The 16,811-nt window shown below is 42.8% G+C and overlaps 1 protein-coding gene across 2 annotated transcripts in view; it reads left to right on the forward strand.

Annotated features, from left to right (window-relative positions):
- The first annotated feature begins 504 nt into the window (after positions 1–504).
- BUB1B (BUB1 mitotic checkpoint serine/threonine kinase B) overlaps positions 505–16,811 on the forward strand; it is a 31,660-nt gene continuing 15,353 nt past the window's right edge. For both annotated transcript variants that reach the window (XM_081886536.1, XM_081886537.1), the window contains exons 1-17: positions 505–654; positions 1,351–1,555; positions 2,872–2,931; positions 3,134–3,278; positions 5,213–5,409; positions 5,525–5,700; positions 5,787–5,983; positions 7,054–7,148; positions 8,547–8,773; positions 9,493–9,605; positions 9,722–9,870; positions 10,050–10,099; positions 11,411–11,492; positions 11,919–12,021; positions 13,227–13,513; positions 14,589–14,755; positions 15,726–15,869. In XM_081886536.1, coding sequence (XP_081742662.1) covers positions 1,416–1,555; positions 2,872–2,931; positions 3,134–3,278; positions 5,213–5,409; positions 5,525–5,700; positions 5,787–5,983; positions 7,054–7,148; positions 8,547–8,773; positions 9,493–9,605; positions 9,722–9,870; positions 10,050–10,099; positions 11,411–11,492; positions 11,919–12,021; positions 13,227–13,513; positions 14,589–14,755; positions 15,726–15,869 — 2,332 coding nt within the window. In that variant the 5' untranslated portion in view covers positions 505–654; positions 1,351–1,415. The remainder of the gene's footprint in view (positions 655–1,350; positions 1,556–2,871; positions 2,932–3,133; positions 3,279–5,212; positions 5,410–5,524; positions 5,701–5,786; positions 5,984–7,053; positions 7,149–8,546; positions 8,774–9,492; positions 9,606–9,721; positions 9,871–10,049; positions 10,100–11,410; positions 11,493–11,918; positions 12,022–13,226; positions 13,514–14,588; positions 14,756–15,725; positions 15,870–16,811) is intronic.

A 16,811-nucleotide genomic window follows, 5' to 3' on the forward strand; every position in this document is an offset into this window, starting at 1 on the left:
ACAGCTGGACGTATAAAGGGCCCCATTACCTTCAGTAGCTTAGGGCCTCATCAAACCTAAACCCGGCCCTGACGAGGCATGTTCTTGACTTCCGTGTTGGCCCCTGCCCGCTGCAACACACTATTTCCCCCTCTCTTTCTCTGTACCGTACTTTAAGATGGCAAAGTCCTCGGGGCAGGGACCTGCTCTTTTGTACTCCGTAAAGCACCACGCACGCTGCTCGGACCCTGCGCCTGCTTACTAGGAAGCCCCACTGTGCATATTCCCAAGTGTCTTCTCTCGCTCAGATAGCGGGCGTGCTGCTGGGCGTGAACATCCTGCAGAAGGCGGCACTGCGAAGCGAGCTCCGTTTCGCCCGCTCTCCTCGCTTTCAAGCGACACCCAGAGAAAACTACCGTTCCCATCATGCACCGGCGGACCCGTCATGCTTTGCATTCCCTACCATCCAATGGCAGGCGGCAGTATTCGGAGGCAGCCAATAAGGCGGAGCGGGGTCTCGTGAGGGGTGTTCGTGTGTGCGGCGGTTAATATTTGAACGTGGACGGAGGAGAGACTTGCTGAGGAGCCTGGAGAGTTCGGAGCTGGAGCCCGGAGAAGCAGCTTCCCTCGGAAGGCGCCTCCCCCCCCCGGGCCCAGGCCGTGCGAGAGGCTGAGGTGAGCGGTTGTCGCTCTGCTTTTCCTTTAGCTGAGCCGGTTCTTCTGCGGGGCAGGGAAGCCGAAGGGGGGGGGGCCGAGTCTCTGCTTTCTCTCTTTTCTTTTGTTTTTGGCGTGGAGAGCCAGTTCTTAAGCGCGCTTAAGCCGGTGGACAAAAACGGCGCTAGGGAGGGGCGAGGTTCTTGCTAACCCGTTTGCTCCCGCGAAGGGAATGGCAAGAGCGTAAGAACCTACACGCTTCTTTCTCCTCCCACGTTTTTGCTTGCTTGCAGTTGTGACACGCAAGTAGACAGTGGAGATTTGTGTGTGAGAAAGAGTGAGCTAGAAGCAGGTAGCAGGCGGAAGCCTGTAAGGGAGAGACATGCCCGATTACTGCTGGAATCCAAGACTGTGGCTATGGGAGAAGCAATATCTTCTGGGGTGTTAATGCTGTGAGCCCCTCCACCGTAAGCTCAGGTTGTATATGTGTGTGTAAATAAATAAGCCATATATCCTAAAGACTGTCTCTCTGGTCCCCATTCTGAGGAAACATGAACCCAGGGTAAGCACCTGGAACCCCTGGAATCTTGCACCACTCAGATTGGGGTGGCCTGCAAAAGTATACTGTCAGGTTGCTAGGAAATATACCAACAAGCTGAATTCCTGCTTTCATTCCACACAAATATCCTCATTGTTTTCATTTCTCTTTATCACTAGGGTTTGTAATCCTGGAGTCGTGCACCTAGGCACTGTTGCTTTGTGTGCATAAAATACAGTTTACCATGTCTTCGGATGGGAGCGAGTGGGAGCTGAGCAAGGAGAATGTGCAACCTCTTAGGCAAGGACGAGTGATGGCTACCCTACAGGAAGCTCTGGCTCAGCTGGATGTTTCCAGCCATACAGCCATTCAGCAGCAAAAGCGGTGAGCATAGTATGGTTTGTTTGCCTCTCTGCTGCCCCTGGTCTCTGAGCTGCCCCCCCTGTCCCAAAGAGGACATGCCTCCTCCTGCCACCCCACAGGGGCCTGGGAAGAGGATGCTCTCAGCCTTAGTGGCTCAACGGAGAGTGGCCAAAGGAGAATGTGAGGCCAGCACCTTACATTGATTGGCAGCAGCGGGTACTACTGGGCCTGCATGGCAGAAAGGCTCTCCTTCAGCACCGGGCACTCAGCTCCTAGACAGGCATTGCGCAATTAAGCACAAGAAAGTCCAGTGCAGCGCCTGCCTGCCTGCCTGGCCTCCCATTTATCTGTCCATTCCCAGGCTGGCGGACTGGCTGGCTGGGCTTCCTCACGCACTTGCTTGCTTACTCAGAGGCTACCTCAGCTCCTGGCAACCAACACCCCCTGGCCAGCCCCAGAGGCACCACATTCACCTGAGGAGCTTGTAGCCAGGGCTGCTGCAACAAACAGCCATGCAAGCCTTTGGGAGACAGAGACATGAAAGGGTATCAGAGGAGGGAGGGAAGGAAAGAGGAATGGAGGGCCAGTGTTGCCCAAGGCACCCCTGACCATCATTCAAGGCACCCCAGGGTGCCACACCTTTTGGAAACCACTGCTTTAAGGTCTTTGTTTTTAAGTGGCCTTAGATTCAAATAGAAATAAAACATGGCTGCCTCTCTGCCTTTGCAGCCTGCAGCTTTTCTTCCAGCTTTGGGCTTACACGACTCCTAACTTTGGCATTTTTTCTTTCTAACAGTTAAAGGAGGCCCACCTATTTCCCCTCTGGCGCAGTCACTCTCTTTGTTCTCTTAAGGATCCATAGGGCCATTACCAGGCTGCCCTGGCTATTCCAGCAATTGAATCTGCGCTGGATCCAGGAACCTCATATTTACATAGGCTACTATAAGCCAGCTATAAGAAGCTATCTTGTATTCATTCAGACCATTGGTCAATCTAGTTCAGTATTGTCTCCTTCAACTTTCAGTGACTTTTGATCTGAATTTTCCTAGCTCTGCTACCTGAGATCCAAACAGCACAAGTTAGTCAAGTAAAACATTGTCTGTTCTCCTCAAAATAGTATTTCAAACAAGCTAGTCACTATTATAAATCTGGAATCTTTACTACCTTTTGAAAAAGAATTTTCCAAAATGTAGTATCTTGCTAATCAAATACTTTGTATATAGTGAGGAAAAGTAGACTTAACTGAGAAAAAACCTCTGATGCTAATTTTAAAATTATACTAAGAAATAGTAAATATATATTTCTAGCTACTTAAGTACTGATTACTTTAATTCCAGGGAATTTGAATCTGAAATTCGCTTTTATAATGGAGATGATCCACTAGATGTCTGGGACAGGTAAGCTTTTGTGAAGGGGGGCATTATTGGTTTGTTGTGGGGGGGCTGTTATTTGTTCTTGTTCTGTTTTATTTTGTATTTATATCCTGAGGTTTTCAGATGATCTTTGGATAAAAAACTTAAAATAATAAAATGAGAACATGGGCAATTCTCAAATAGAGGTGTCATTTCCTTGTGCTCATAATTGTTCTGATATCTCTAGGTATATTAAATGGACAGAGCAAACCTTTCCTCAAGGTGGTAAAGAGAGCAACCTTTCTGCTGTTTTGGAGAGAGCTGTTAAAGCACTGAATGAGCAGCAGAGATATTACCAAGACCCCCGCTATCTCAGTCTCTGGCTTAAATTTGTGAGTGATAGATATATTATTTGAATATTCTCATGTGTATTCTGTTCCAGCTTGCTGAGCTCTAAGCCTTGTCAGACTGTAGTAGGTTACTTTATGCTCTGAACACCAATAAGTTGCGTTGACTTTCTTATTCCATCACAGAAGTTATTGTACTTCATGAGTTTTCTTGAGGCAGTTCACTCCACGTGAACTGTCTCCATTTATGGGAGGATGTGTGCATTCATTTGCACTGGCTAATTCTTGCCCATGCTGAAATGACACATGCGACACAGCAAAAAAGTTAGATTTCATTGGGGGGTGGAATCTAACCTTTACCTAGTTGATCCTGTTGGAAATTCAAGCCCTTCTCAGGAGAAGCTGGCAGCAGTCCAGGCACCCGGCTTGATTTCCTGTTGACCTCCCTGGCTGCATTCCCCAGCAGACGCAGGCAAGGTCTCGATCGGCGATTCTTCTCAAACGTGAGAAGAACACACCCCTATTTCCTGCCTCCCCCAGGCAGGGGAAAGAGATAGACAGAAACGTATTTACATGCTTTTATTTCTGTCTTTGCAGCGTTACAAAAAACATGACTGCTCTCTCCATACTCCAGCAGTGTTTTAACTAAAACTTCCTGTACATCCTGTACAGCTCATATTACACTCTGAGGTAATTCCGGTGCTGCGCACTGGGAAATGACTGCCCCTCTGTTCCCACAGCAGTCCCAACATTCCCATCATGTTTACACTTCAAGCTAGGACTTTGCAGCTGCATTGCTTCATTATCGTAACAGATCCTCTCCTCTGAATCATCCAACTGTATCATGTTTGGACTTACTTAGTTTTCCAAAAGATTTTAATACTAATAGGACATATCTCTTGTACTGTATCTATTACAATATCAAAACCGTACATTTCAAAACTGATGACAATGCCATGAGACAGGCTAGATGCTAAGCAACTATAAAATGTAATAATAAACTGAGAAGGAGCCATGATTAAGCAGGTAGTTTATATATATTATACATTTGTTGTTGATTGTTAATCACTTTTGAAATATGTCTCAAGGCAATGCGCACAATATAATAAAAATGGCTGAAGAACAGTACAAAAAATAACAGCAGGTGAATTGGAAAATAAGGAGATGCCCATGGCAGGGACTTCTTGACTCAACTGGGGAAGCTTGTCAGAATAAAAATGCCTTCAATTGTTTCTTGAAAGTGTAATAGATAGTGATCACCTGTCATATCTCAATAGGAATGCTGCTCCACAGAACAGGAGCAGATACACTGAAAGCCCTGCTCCTAATTACTGTGGAGCAGGCTTCTGATCTCTTTGGGACCTTTAGGAGAAACTCCCACACTATATAAGGGATATGGTGATCTCTTAAAAATCTGTAGGTGCCAAGTAGATTCTTAAGAAGCATTTTTCCTCTCTCTCCATCCAGGAAGGGATGCTTGCTATGTCATGTGTGAATTATCTAAAAACTAAGCATGTTTCTTGCTTTAGAAACATTGTTTTAACCATATGTAAATATAACCGTATTAATTTCTACTTGATTACAATAAAACCTCTAAGCAGCTTACAAAAAATAAAAATATTAGAATAACAAATAAGCCAAAAAAAAGAAAAGACTAAGGGCTAATGATTTGAATTTAAAATTGCTTCTCAGGTTTTGATGAGGGCTAGTTTGAATGTTGAGCACAGGTCAGACTGAGCACTGTTTAGTATCCTGGTGATCATGCTTATCACAGAATGAGAGTGAATAGCTTAAATAACACTTCATTCTCCCATAGTCCAATGTCTCTGAGACCCCAAGGACTAGAAGTGTGCTTTGTTTTGTTCCATATTGCTGCAGAGCATTCCAAGTTGATGAAGTCTAGAATTGCTCTGAAAATGAACATTTGTACCTCCCCCTTTTGATACAACAAAGCCTTACTTTTCTATTGCATTTTGCAGGGTAGCTGTTGTAGTGAACCGCTGGACCTATATAGCTATATGTACAGCCAAGGTATAGGCAAATCCCTGGCACAACTCTACATCACTTGGGCCGAGGAACTTGAGGCAAGAGGGAATTACCAGAAAGCTGACTTGATATTCCAGGATGGGTTGCAGTTCAAAGCTGAGCCTTTAGATAAACTAGAGTCCCATCACAGGTAACCTATCACAAGAGAGACTGGGCCTGTGGGAATACGGAAAGCAATCCCCCCCCCAAAAAAAACCCTAGTAATGTCGTTTACACTGCAAAGAACTTGCTACTTCTGTGTCTAGGCAGTTCCAGGCCCGTGTGTCTCGACAGGCCTTGCAAGATCTAGAAGATGCTGATGGGGAAGAGGAGTTGGGTGCTCTTGCTTCTGAACCCCAAAGAGCTACACTGGCAGAACTGAAGGGAAGAGGAAAGAAAATGGTGAAAGCGCCAATCAGCCGTGTAGGAAATGCTTTGAAGCGTAAGTGGAGCTTGGCTATGTTAGAAACAATAAGTCTCACATGTGAACAATGAACACTTACCTTTAACCTCAGTGTCATCTTCTAGTTCCAAGCCAAGAACAGAGACTCCATAATTCATCTCAGCAAGCATCACATCGCCCAGGCTTTGCCATATTTGATGAGAACAGAGTTGTAGTTCCTAGAGCTGAGGTTCCTGCACTTGTACCACAGCCATGGGTTGTACCGCCAGCAGTAAAGGCTAAAGAGAATGAACTGCAGGCAGGACCTTGGAACAAAGGCAGGGTAAGGAAAAAGGGTGAATCTTCCCACTACAGTTGGAACAACGGGTGCCTATGTAGGAATATCTTTCAAAAGTAAATGCTTATTTTGAGTGTGGGGAATTCACCTTTGTTTTCTTAATGTTAATCTTGGGCTCAGTCTAAAACTAAAGCTCTTCTCTCTCTGACTATTTCAGACCATTCAAAGTTTTTGGTCTGAATATTTCCTGTCTTAATGTCCTGGTAGTTAAATCTATCTTGCAATCCTTTTTCATGCAGCACTGGTTAGCATACATAAACCAGGTAGCATCTGATGTTTTAACCTTGGGTGTGGGATACCTCTTGGGTTTCTGGAGAGCCTGCAGCTCCTGGTTATTCACTCTCTAGGCCTTAGATGGGATATATAAACGCTTTGCCATTCATCCTTGAACGAGAAATGTGTCCTGTGCATTGTTTTGCATAAGAGGAAATGTGGGGAAAAGAAATTTGTTCTATAGGAGGCAAAACCCAAGGTATACTTTGCGGCTTGGATCAGAAGGTTGAAGTCATGGTTTTAACTTCAAAGTAGTGGGTTCTACACAGGGACAGAAAAGGCTCTTGCCTTGTATTTAGCTTTGATTTATCTTACTATAATGAACTAATGAAGAAGAAATTTCAGTCTCTAGTGATATTGCTTCCCAGGTTTTATATTTAGGTACTCTTAAGGAATGCTCGCAGGGCTGATATGGTGCACTTTTTTTTTGTAAAGGGCTATCTGATGGAAGCTCCTGCCAACCTAGCAGTTCGAAAGCACATCAAGTGCAAGTAGATAAATAGGTACTGCTCCGGTGGGGAGGTAAATGGCGTTTCTGTGCGCTGCTCTGGTTCACCAGAAGCAGCTTAGTCATGCTGGCCACATGACCCGGAAGCTGTCTGCGGACAAACGCCGGTTCCCTTGGCCGGTAAAGCGAGATGAGTGCCGCAACCCTAGAATTGTTCATGACTGGACTTAACGGTCAGGGTTCCCTTTTTCTGATGGAAGTATCTAAAAGGCCACTGTGACAGACTGGTGTGGTCATATGTGAACATACTGATACTGGTTTTCTTTCCCTTTAGCGTCCTCGGAACAATTTGGATTCTGCTACTGTCTCCCCTGCTGCAGTCCCCAGCTTTACTCCATATGTTGAAGAGTCTGCACAACAACAAACAATGTAGGTTTTATGCCTTCGTATAATAAAAACAAACTCAGTATTAACTAATGTTCAATCTTATGGGTTAGGGAAGGCCAGGACAAAAGTATGTCTTTACAAGATGTCGAAAGCGACTGATGATGCTTCATGCATGGTAAAGGGATGCAGGACAAATAGCAGGAAAATGCCTGAATCTGGGTAACATACCCACTCAGTGATATTCTGTAGAGTGCTATGATTAAATTATCATATAGGGAAATAAATGAGTTTATAGGTTTATAAAGGCACAGGCAGTATCACAGGTAATCTGACCCCAAGTTGTTGAGGGCTCTCATGTGTTAGTAACAAGATTTTGAACATGGCCCAGTAGGCAGTTGACTTCCGGTGCAATTCCTTCTGGTATAATCTCAACTTGACCACAGCTTTCTGCAACAGCCACAGCTCCTGGATCAGTTACCCAACTGTGATGTTATCAATGCTTGAATCACAATGGCAAGTTATCCCTGTCCAGAAAAGGACATGGTTGGTGTAGCAACTTATTGATGCTCCTTTCCCTAGAAGTTACGTTGGCTTTCATTGACAAGGATAGTTCTAGAACACCACCACCACCCCGCAAACACCCCCCTGTTATTTCTGAGGGAGTGCCTGGAACTGAGAACCACTTGCCCACAGAGTCTTCCTCTTAACAGAATTCTGTTTCAACTTGTTGGTCTGCACCTAGCTCATCACTGCATCCAGGACCAGTTCAAAACAGTCATACCCTCTCCTGATTCAAATGTTGCAGAGAAAGAGCTGGATGTCATCAGCTTTTACTCCTAATGAGTGTTCCTAGCTGCTTCAAATAGGTATTAAATTGCATTGGGGACATAATAGCACCCTGTAGCATCCCACATAACAACTGCAACGGCATGGGTGCATAATCCCCATTAACTGAAGTAGAACACTGAAACGCAAAGTGCCACCAACCCTCTGCTCACAGGGACAGTTCAGGAGGATACTGTGACCAACAGTATCAGTAGTTGCTGAGAGATCAAGCAGGAGCAAGTGTTGCACTTGTCCTGTCCCTCTCACGAAGAAGGGCATTTATCAGGATGACCAAGACAGATTTTGCCCTTAAATTGCTCCTGAACACATAGTAAAATTTTAGTTTATAATTTGATTCGTATGAAGTTGAGTATGTTGCTTTACCATATCACCATTTCCTCCTTTTGGTTTCAAACATTTGCTTGCTGAACATGACAGTAACTTCCCAGTGATATTTGTGTTAACATAATTGGCAGTTTTAAATACCAAAATTACAACCCTGTTTACTTGTTCCATTGCATAATCCCATACCCATTAGATAGAGAGCTCGTCCTAATAGTTTGCACTTAAGTACCTGGTCCAATCCTCACTCTTGCTTCATACTTCCCTCCTTAGGACTCCTTGTAAAATAGAGTCTAGCATAAACTGTGTACTAAGCACTTGGAAGCCTGGAAAGGAGGAGGATCCTCTACATCGTGTGCAAAGCCATCAACAGGATGGCCAGGAGAAGAAAGAAAAGCCAATGTATTGTAAAGAGAAAGTGTATGCTGGAGTGGAGGAGTTTTCCTTGGAGGAGATCAGAGCTGAAATCTACCGACAGAAAGCAAAAAAGAGAAGAGACGGTATCTATTAGAAATGGGCAAATACAGGAAAATCGTCCAGTGTTGCTTAATGTTAGTCAGAAAATGTATAGATTTCCAGAGCCTGTGCTAGTTTCTTAGAAAGAAATTGGTTGAAAAGCACTTTTGGATCATGTTACAAGTCAAGGAAATGCTTTCATCATCAAATACTCTATTTCTTCAAAGAATTCTCGTCCTGTAGATTATTTTTCTAAGCTGGCCAGAGTGCACTGTAGTGTCCTGCCTTGTTTGCTAGTAAGCCCTTCTGTGTAAGTCTATGCCTTGGGACAATCCTCTTTCTAAACAAAAAAACAGAGATGGAAGGTGAGTTAGTCAAGGAAGAACAAAGTATGTTCCCCCTCTCTTTACTCTAGAATACTCAATGTGTAAATGCCTTACAGTGTTTGTTCAGCAACCTTGTTTGTGTAGGATCATTGCAGCCTTCAGTTCAGTTTCCCTCTCCTCTGAGAAATGTGTTTCAACTTAGTCAACAACAGAGTTCCACTGCATGTTGCAGGTGGTAGGAAATAAACTTGACAAGGGACTAGCGTCCATTTTCTTTTCTTTTGGTTGGGAGCCTTGTGTTTCAGATGTGCAGTCCCTTTCCCACCCCAAGTCTACAACAGGGCAACCTGGGAAAAGGGTTGGGACTATACGTGGTCTTTCTAGCTGTGCTTCTATTGTGGAGAATATGTGGTGATTTGTTACCTTCTTTCATACAGAGGAACTACAGGCCTTAGCACAGAAAAAAGCTGAGTTACAAAGGAAAATTGAGGAGTTGGAGAAGATGGGGAGAGAGCAGCAAGGAAATGATAAGCAGAGATCATGTGCACAGGTAATATCCCACCTTAATTTCTGGTAGGCTATTTGTTTGCAGTGGCCTTTCTAGAGCATATGGAACGTAATTTGGAGTATGGTTTGTGAGCAAATTGTTCTCTTCAACTATTTCAGCAAGTAGTGGAGCAGGAGCCTGCAGGTGTGTCTTCTGACAAGACAGAGGCTGAGATTCTGAAGCATCCTTTAATGGAAAGACAGCTCTCTCTGGCTGATGATGAAGCATTTGTTGAAGAATGCCTTTCAGATGTTTTTTCATTGAAAAGGTAAAGTGGGAGTTGGCTCTGGAGAAAAGAAAATTCTTTTTTTAAATTGTCAGATATTTAAATGATATGCCAGTTCAAAATATGTTTCAGAGTGGTGTGGGGTGGCTTACTATATTGTCTGCTCTTGTGATCTGAACGGTGCCCTGTATTTTTTTTTAAATCCAATTCTTTCTTTATAGCAATCTTGATCTGGTTGGAAATGTTCCACATGAGAAATCAAGTTCTAGCGGTAAGTTTTTTCGTAGGCTCCTGCTTGAAGGAAGTCTCTTGACTTTCCTCCTATGTGTTCAATAAAACCACTTAGAGGTTTTAGTTACAATTAAGCAGTATGCACACTCTGTTAAATGACTGAGGCTAATTTTAATCATTTGAGGAGCAGCAGGAGGGGGCAATGGGCAGTGTGTGTCTGCCTACTTGTTTTTGAGGTTTTTCTTTACCCTGATGGAATAGAATCTGAGACTGCCTCTAATCTTTCTTTCTCGTTTCCCCCTACTTCTCAATTCCCCCCCGTCACTTGACCCCTATGTCTACTTATGCTTAATCTCTTTTGGGTGACCGATATTTGACTAATTACTGATACTTAATTGTCTAAAGCCTTGCTTGCTCTTTGATTCTGGGCCTACAGCTTTGGAAGGCTTGCTATAAGGCAGTCTGGCCCTGGACACACAGAAGTCAGCAACCCATCTCTTCTTTCCAGTATTGTTCCTTCCTGCTTTACTTTGCTTTGATCCATCCTCACCCTCACAAAAACAAAGCAGCAAGCAAAAATGAAAACTTGAAAGTTGCTGGTCATAGTAGAACAGCTTGTTTTCCTCAGATGAAAATGAGTGTAAATACATGAAATGAATAAAGTTGGTTCCTCATTTGACAAGAGGAAGTCTCCTTTAGCTCAAATACATTTTGTAGATTAACTGTAGGAGCTAGCATGTTTATCTAAATTGTTTAACAGAAGTGTAGAATTTACAGTTTTAAAAACAAACCCATTTTGTTTTAAAACAATCTATTCCTAGCCACTGTGAGAGCCACAAAACTGTAAGCATGTGACCTAAGTTAGGCCAAGAGAACATCTAGTCTGAGCTAATCATGTTACTCTGTCTTGCAACCTTTTCACTAATCAGGACAGTAGATTCTATGTGTGTTCATTTCCCCCTAATTACCTTTGCTTATTCTCCCCCTAGTTGCTAGACTTGCCATTTTCCTTTTGTGTGTCAAGTGTCATAGGAAGAACTTCTTGTCTTCCTGCACAGAAAGCTCTAAACCTTTTACAACAAACAGAACATAAAATGGCTGAAACAGTTGCATTCTTTCACACACGTGTTGCTTTGATAACTTCTTTAGTGGATACCATGTGCTTCCTGCTATAGGTTTTCATCCTCACTGTTATCGTGGAACTTGCTGGTGAGCTAGATGGTCAGCTGATGTGAAGATGGGCTACTGGAATTGGCTGATTGCACTGCACCTTTGCAATGTGTTCAGTAAAAAGTATATTTTCAAATAATTCCAAACAGCTTTTAAAGTCTATTGGCTCTCCTCTCCACAGATTTTGAGATTCCTTCTGCAGTGAATCCTTTGACATTTTCTATATTTGTTGAGGAATCTGCATCAGAAAATGCGAGTACCAGGTAACTGTGTGTAACTAATTTCTCAGCAGGAGACAGAATGATCTCAGTTTGTTTTAAAAGCATTCTATGTTGGGATCAATTTCATGATCAAGAAAATTCATTGATCTTTCTTTATGCTTTAATAATAAAAATAATTTATTTATATCCCACCCTCCCCGGCCAGAGCCAGGCTCAGGGCGACTAACACCAATGAAATTACAATAAAACCTAATGGGGGGGGGGCACAAACAAATAAACAAAAACTAGTTTATTAAAATACGGGTTATACCACCTATAATTTTTTTTAATGTACCTGTAGAGCTGTATTTGTACAGTATGTTTGTATTCCTGTAACACAGAAGAAAATGAATGCAAGTGGTGAAATTCTTGAATGGAGTGAATTGGAATTCGAAGTCAACCTGTTCATATATTTGTTTTTTCCTTTAGTCTTTCTACTGGCCCTCCAGTGGTACGTTCCAGACGAGTTCTTGCTGTTCGCAAACCTTCAGAAAGTATAACTGCCAAGGAAAATATATCCCCTGAAAAATTTGTAAGTTTTTCATACCTTAGAGTCATTGAGATTTATGTAGAATATCCTGTTACCTCTTAAATGAAGGCATACACATGAACACTTGTGGCATCTTGTCACTAAGGACCACTTCACACATTGACCAAAGTGTACATATGTATGCACTGCTTACCTTTAAATATATGTCACCCATTATGTGTGAAGGATCTGTTGTGTTAAATCAGTTTCACAGCAGTGTAGACTTGCGGGGGGTGGGGTGGGACAACTCTGAGCTGGGTCAGACCACTAAACCAATTTTGTCTGGCCTCCAGCAACCCTATGAGAGTATAAGTGTGAGAGATAAATTTCAACAGTTTTAAAGATAATTCTGTTTCCACACTTTAATAATAATGTTCTGATTTCAGTAGCCTAGGCATTTCCAAGGTAAAGCTCTTATTTCTTGAAGCTGCTGCTGTTGACTTTGTGAAGGGGCTGGTTTGTCTAGTGCAGGGGTCAGCAAACCTTTTCAGCAGGAGGCCGGTCCACTGTTCCTCAAACCTTATGGGGGGCCAGACTATATTTTTTTGAGGGAGTGGGGAATGAACAAATTCCTATGCCCCACAAATTAAATAAAAGCACACATTCTACTCATGTAAAAACACACTGATTCCTGGACCGTCTGCGGGCTGGATTTAGAAGGCGATTGGGCCAAATCTGGCCCCCGGGTCTTAGTTTGCCTACCCACAGTCTAGCGTAATTCCTTCTGGCTTTCAGGACTAGTATCTGAGAAGAGCCTGTCCCCTGAGAAATCCAAAATTGATACTCCCTGACTTAAGACATATGGGTGACCTAATTCAGACTCCATCCTAAGGATGTTTGTTTTAAGAATGTTCAAATGTTTAGCTGTTTGTGTGTTGCCTATAAAACCCTTGTACTGATGCCCCTTGTGGCAGATTTTCGTAACTGGTGATTCAGCTAGAATAACCATGTTAAGTTGAGGTCTGCCCTGTTGCATAGCTGCTATAAACTTTGGGTCCCTTCTGGATGCTGGACTTGAATTAATTTCCCTGGTTCCATGTTTCATTTAGAAGGTGGTCTCTTACCTGGGTAATGAGCAAAGTGGTGCAGAAGTAAATTCTTACCATACATGTACCTGCATGCTGTTCAGCAGGTAGATTTTTTTTTGGACAAAATTTCTGAAAACAAAAAATACCTTTTGGTGGTGGCTATTATGTGTTTCTCTCTAGGCTGAACTCAATGGAATTGAACCGTTGAATGAAGATGCAATTCTCACAAGCTCGTATAAGAACAAAACCCTTTGCCCTAATCCTGAAGACACCTGTGACTTTGTTAGAGCTGCCCACCTGGCATCAACCCCTTTCCATGGGATAACAGAACAGAGAAATCAGCTTGATGACAAGCTTGAAGACAAACCAAAGGAAGAACATCCAGAATCTAAGCCTACATCTCTGAGCCAGCAGACAATTCTTAGTGAAAATCAGTACGCTGAGGCCCTCTCTACGAAGAAACTGAGGTACCTGAAGAGGATTCAGTGGGCTTCATGTGGTTTTATCTAGGGTGGGACACATGTTTGCCTTGCCTTCATATACTAGGAACTGCATGATTCAGTGTTCCATGGTGGCTCAAATTTTTCAGTGGCCTTCTTTGCCTACTGGCAACCATGCAAGCTGCAGCAGGAGACCTTCTTTCTATATACTAAGATATTGCTTACTATTTCGCTCTCATTACCCATACATCTTTTCTTTTTTTTTGCCTGTATTGTCTTTTTCTCTCTCTGATTCTTTTCCCAAAACAACTTCTTTTTCTGTGGGTCCTGTGAGAATTTTGAAAGCTTTAACGGATTCATGATACTGAAAACTCAATCTGCTTTGATGCTATTTCACCCCCAGGTTTGTATCAAAAATGTGGTAAGGAGCATGGGTGATGAGTGCACTATCTTGAGGTCCACTCCCAAAAGAACCTGGGGTGAAATAGCTTCCGAACAGGTTCCAAGTAGGACAGTTTGGTATGAATATTGAAGCACCTGTTAATATTTTCTTTAAAAATTGAACTGGTTCATTTCTATTTATGCTTTATATCGGGGGTGGCCAACTGCGGAGGTACAGTGGTCTGCTTTCAGAATTAAAATCTGACAGTGATCTACCCCTGTTTTTTGGGGTTCCGGTAAAAGTTGTTGACCTTTTTTTATGCCCATTTAGTTGGGGTTCCGTTGGGGGGGAGGGAGACTTTTAAGGGGGAACAGGATTAGTTGCTTATCAAAACAGCACTGTGAAAGCATTTTGCCTTGCAGCAAAAACTCCATCTTCTGTTACAGATATCAGGAGAAAATCCAGGCAGGGGAGAGGGGCCAGGGCCAGGTGCTCTTAGGCAAAAGCAAAGGAAAATGAGCCCACAATCGATTGCAACCTCCTGGGGATCGACCAGTTAATCCCGATCGACCTGTTGGACACCCCTGCTTTATATGATGCTTTTGAAACTTATTTTCATTAAAGGGATAGGATCTTAAACTGTTGCATTATGAATTGTCAAGGGAGGCTGAATAAATCTGTCAGATGGAAATCTTAATATCTTTCCCCAATTATGTATAGCCCAATTATGGAGGCAAGTCAGGAAGATACCATTTCTTCAGCATCTTCAGCGTCTTCATGTTCCCCTACGCATATCTCCACCATTAAATTTCAACAAATCCCAGAGAAGCTGGAGTTGGGTCATACCTCAGCTGATGAACTTGTCAGTGACGTTGAAAATGGCTCTAGTGAGTATGCTGCTGATGACTTGCTTTCTTCCTCCAGGTTCTTTATAAATGACCATAGGGAGTGGGTGGTGCTGTGGTCTAAACCACTGAGCCTCTTGGGCTTGTCGATCGGAAGGTCAGCAGTTCAAATCCACCCAATGGGGTGAGCTCCCGTTGCTCTGTCCCAGCTTTCTGCCAACCTAGCAGTTCAAAACCATACCAGTGCAAGTAGATAAATAGGTACCACTGTGGTGGGAAGGTAAATGGTGTTTCCATGCTATCTGGCTTCCATCACGGTGTTCTGTTGCGTCAGAAGTGGTTTAGTCATGCTGGCCACATGACCAGGAAAGCTGTCTGTGGACAAATGCCGGCTCCCTTGGCTTGAAAAGTGAGATGAGCAGCGCACCCCATAGTCGCCTTTGGCTGGACTTAACCGTCAGGGGTCCTTTACCTTTTTACTTTTAGCTTGATAAATGACTGATGGAACAATAAGTATTTTTATCTTAATGATTGACAGTGTTTGGTATGGGGTGTATCCTATAGCTTTATCAAATGGAAGTGAAAAATCAGCTAAAGCTAGTAGTGTAAGCAGAGGTTAAAAGAGAAGTGATCTTAAGTGTTAAGGCAGAAAAAACAGAACTGATTCTAGAACAAAAATGTTTAAATTGCTTGAGTTACAGATAGGTAGCCGTGTTGGTCTGCCATAGTCAAAACAAAAAAAATTCCTTCCAGTAGCACCTTAAAGACTTCTTCAGGTATCTGAAGAAGTGTGCATGCACACGAAAGCTCATACCAAGAACTAACTTAGTTGGTCTTTAAGGTGCTACTGGAAGGAATTTTTTTTGTTTTAAATTGCTTGAATGATTGAATTTTGAGAATGTATTACGAAATAAAAGAAATATTAATATCTTCAGTGGAGAGAGATTCCCATGCAGTCCTTATCAAATGTTGTAACTTGTAACTGATAGTTTTGCTTGTTTGCCTGTTTTAGGTTACTCTCCTGACAGGCTGTGGAATGCCGAGCAGCGCAAACAACTGTTGCAACCCCTTCCAGACTTGTTGACAAAGTCTCCTGACTTTAAATTGGAGGCTCAGCCTATGCCTTGGATGGAGCTAGGAAAAGAAATTTGTATTGGTAAAAATGATTAGATTTTTTTGTTATGCTAGAATTCTTCTGAGCAGACTAAAACCTGTAGCCTAGTTTGCACATGATGTTTCTGATTTATTTTTATTTGAAATATAAAAAATGTGCGCACACAAGCTCCTCAAACCAGTATGCTTTATTTTCCCACCTAGTTCACTTTGCTTGGTCTCATAATGCTGCTGTGTGGAAGAATAGTTGTCAGTAAACTTTGTAATATTATGAATACTGTATTTTTCGCTCCATAAGACGCACCTAGTTTTTAGAGGAGGAAAGGAGGAAAGCCCCATTTTGGGGGGGATCAGCTCACACTTGTGCAGCTTCTTTTGCAAAGGGGAAAAGCCCCCTATTTTGAGGATCAGCTCAAAGTTGTTGAGCTTACTTTGCAAAGGGAAAAAATCCTGTTTTTATGGGGTTCAACTCGCAGTTCTGCAGCTTCTTTAGGAAAGTAAAGGGAGCCTTGTCTACAGTTTCCAGATAGATAATCTAATCAGCCAGTCACATGTCGTTGGGGAAACAAACAGCCTCCGTCTGCAGAACATTCAACAATGGAGGCCTGGGCAAGGGGGCGAGGCCAGAAAGGGAGCCACACATTTGCTCCATAAGACGCACAGACATTTCTCCATACTTTTTAGGAGGAAAAAAGTGTGTCTTATGGAGCAAAAAATATGGTGTTTCTTAAGCCTAGCTTGTGGTATCTTGAATGGATTACTTATTTGCTTGAACTAGTATTTTGTTATGTAACACTAGCAGACTTGTACTTGGCATTGCTCAGAAATTCTAAGAAATACCAAAACTAGTGAAAGGTGAAGCCTGCAGCTTGAAGCAAAATTGTCTAATTGTATCCAAGCAGACAAAAGCCTGCTCTTTGAGCTTAGGAACCAAAATCCAAAGTTTGGTTACAGTATCTTAAGAGGTATCCAAAGGCATAGAGAA

The sequence above is a fragment of the Podarcis melisellensis genome (assembly GCF_964234715.1).
Source record: "Podarcis melisellensis genome assembly, chromosome: 1".
NCBI lineage: Eukaryota > Metazoa > Chordata > Lepidosauria > Squamata > Lacertidae > Podarcis > Podarcis melisellensis.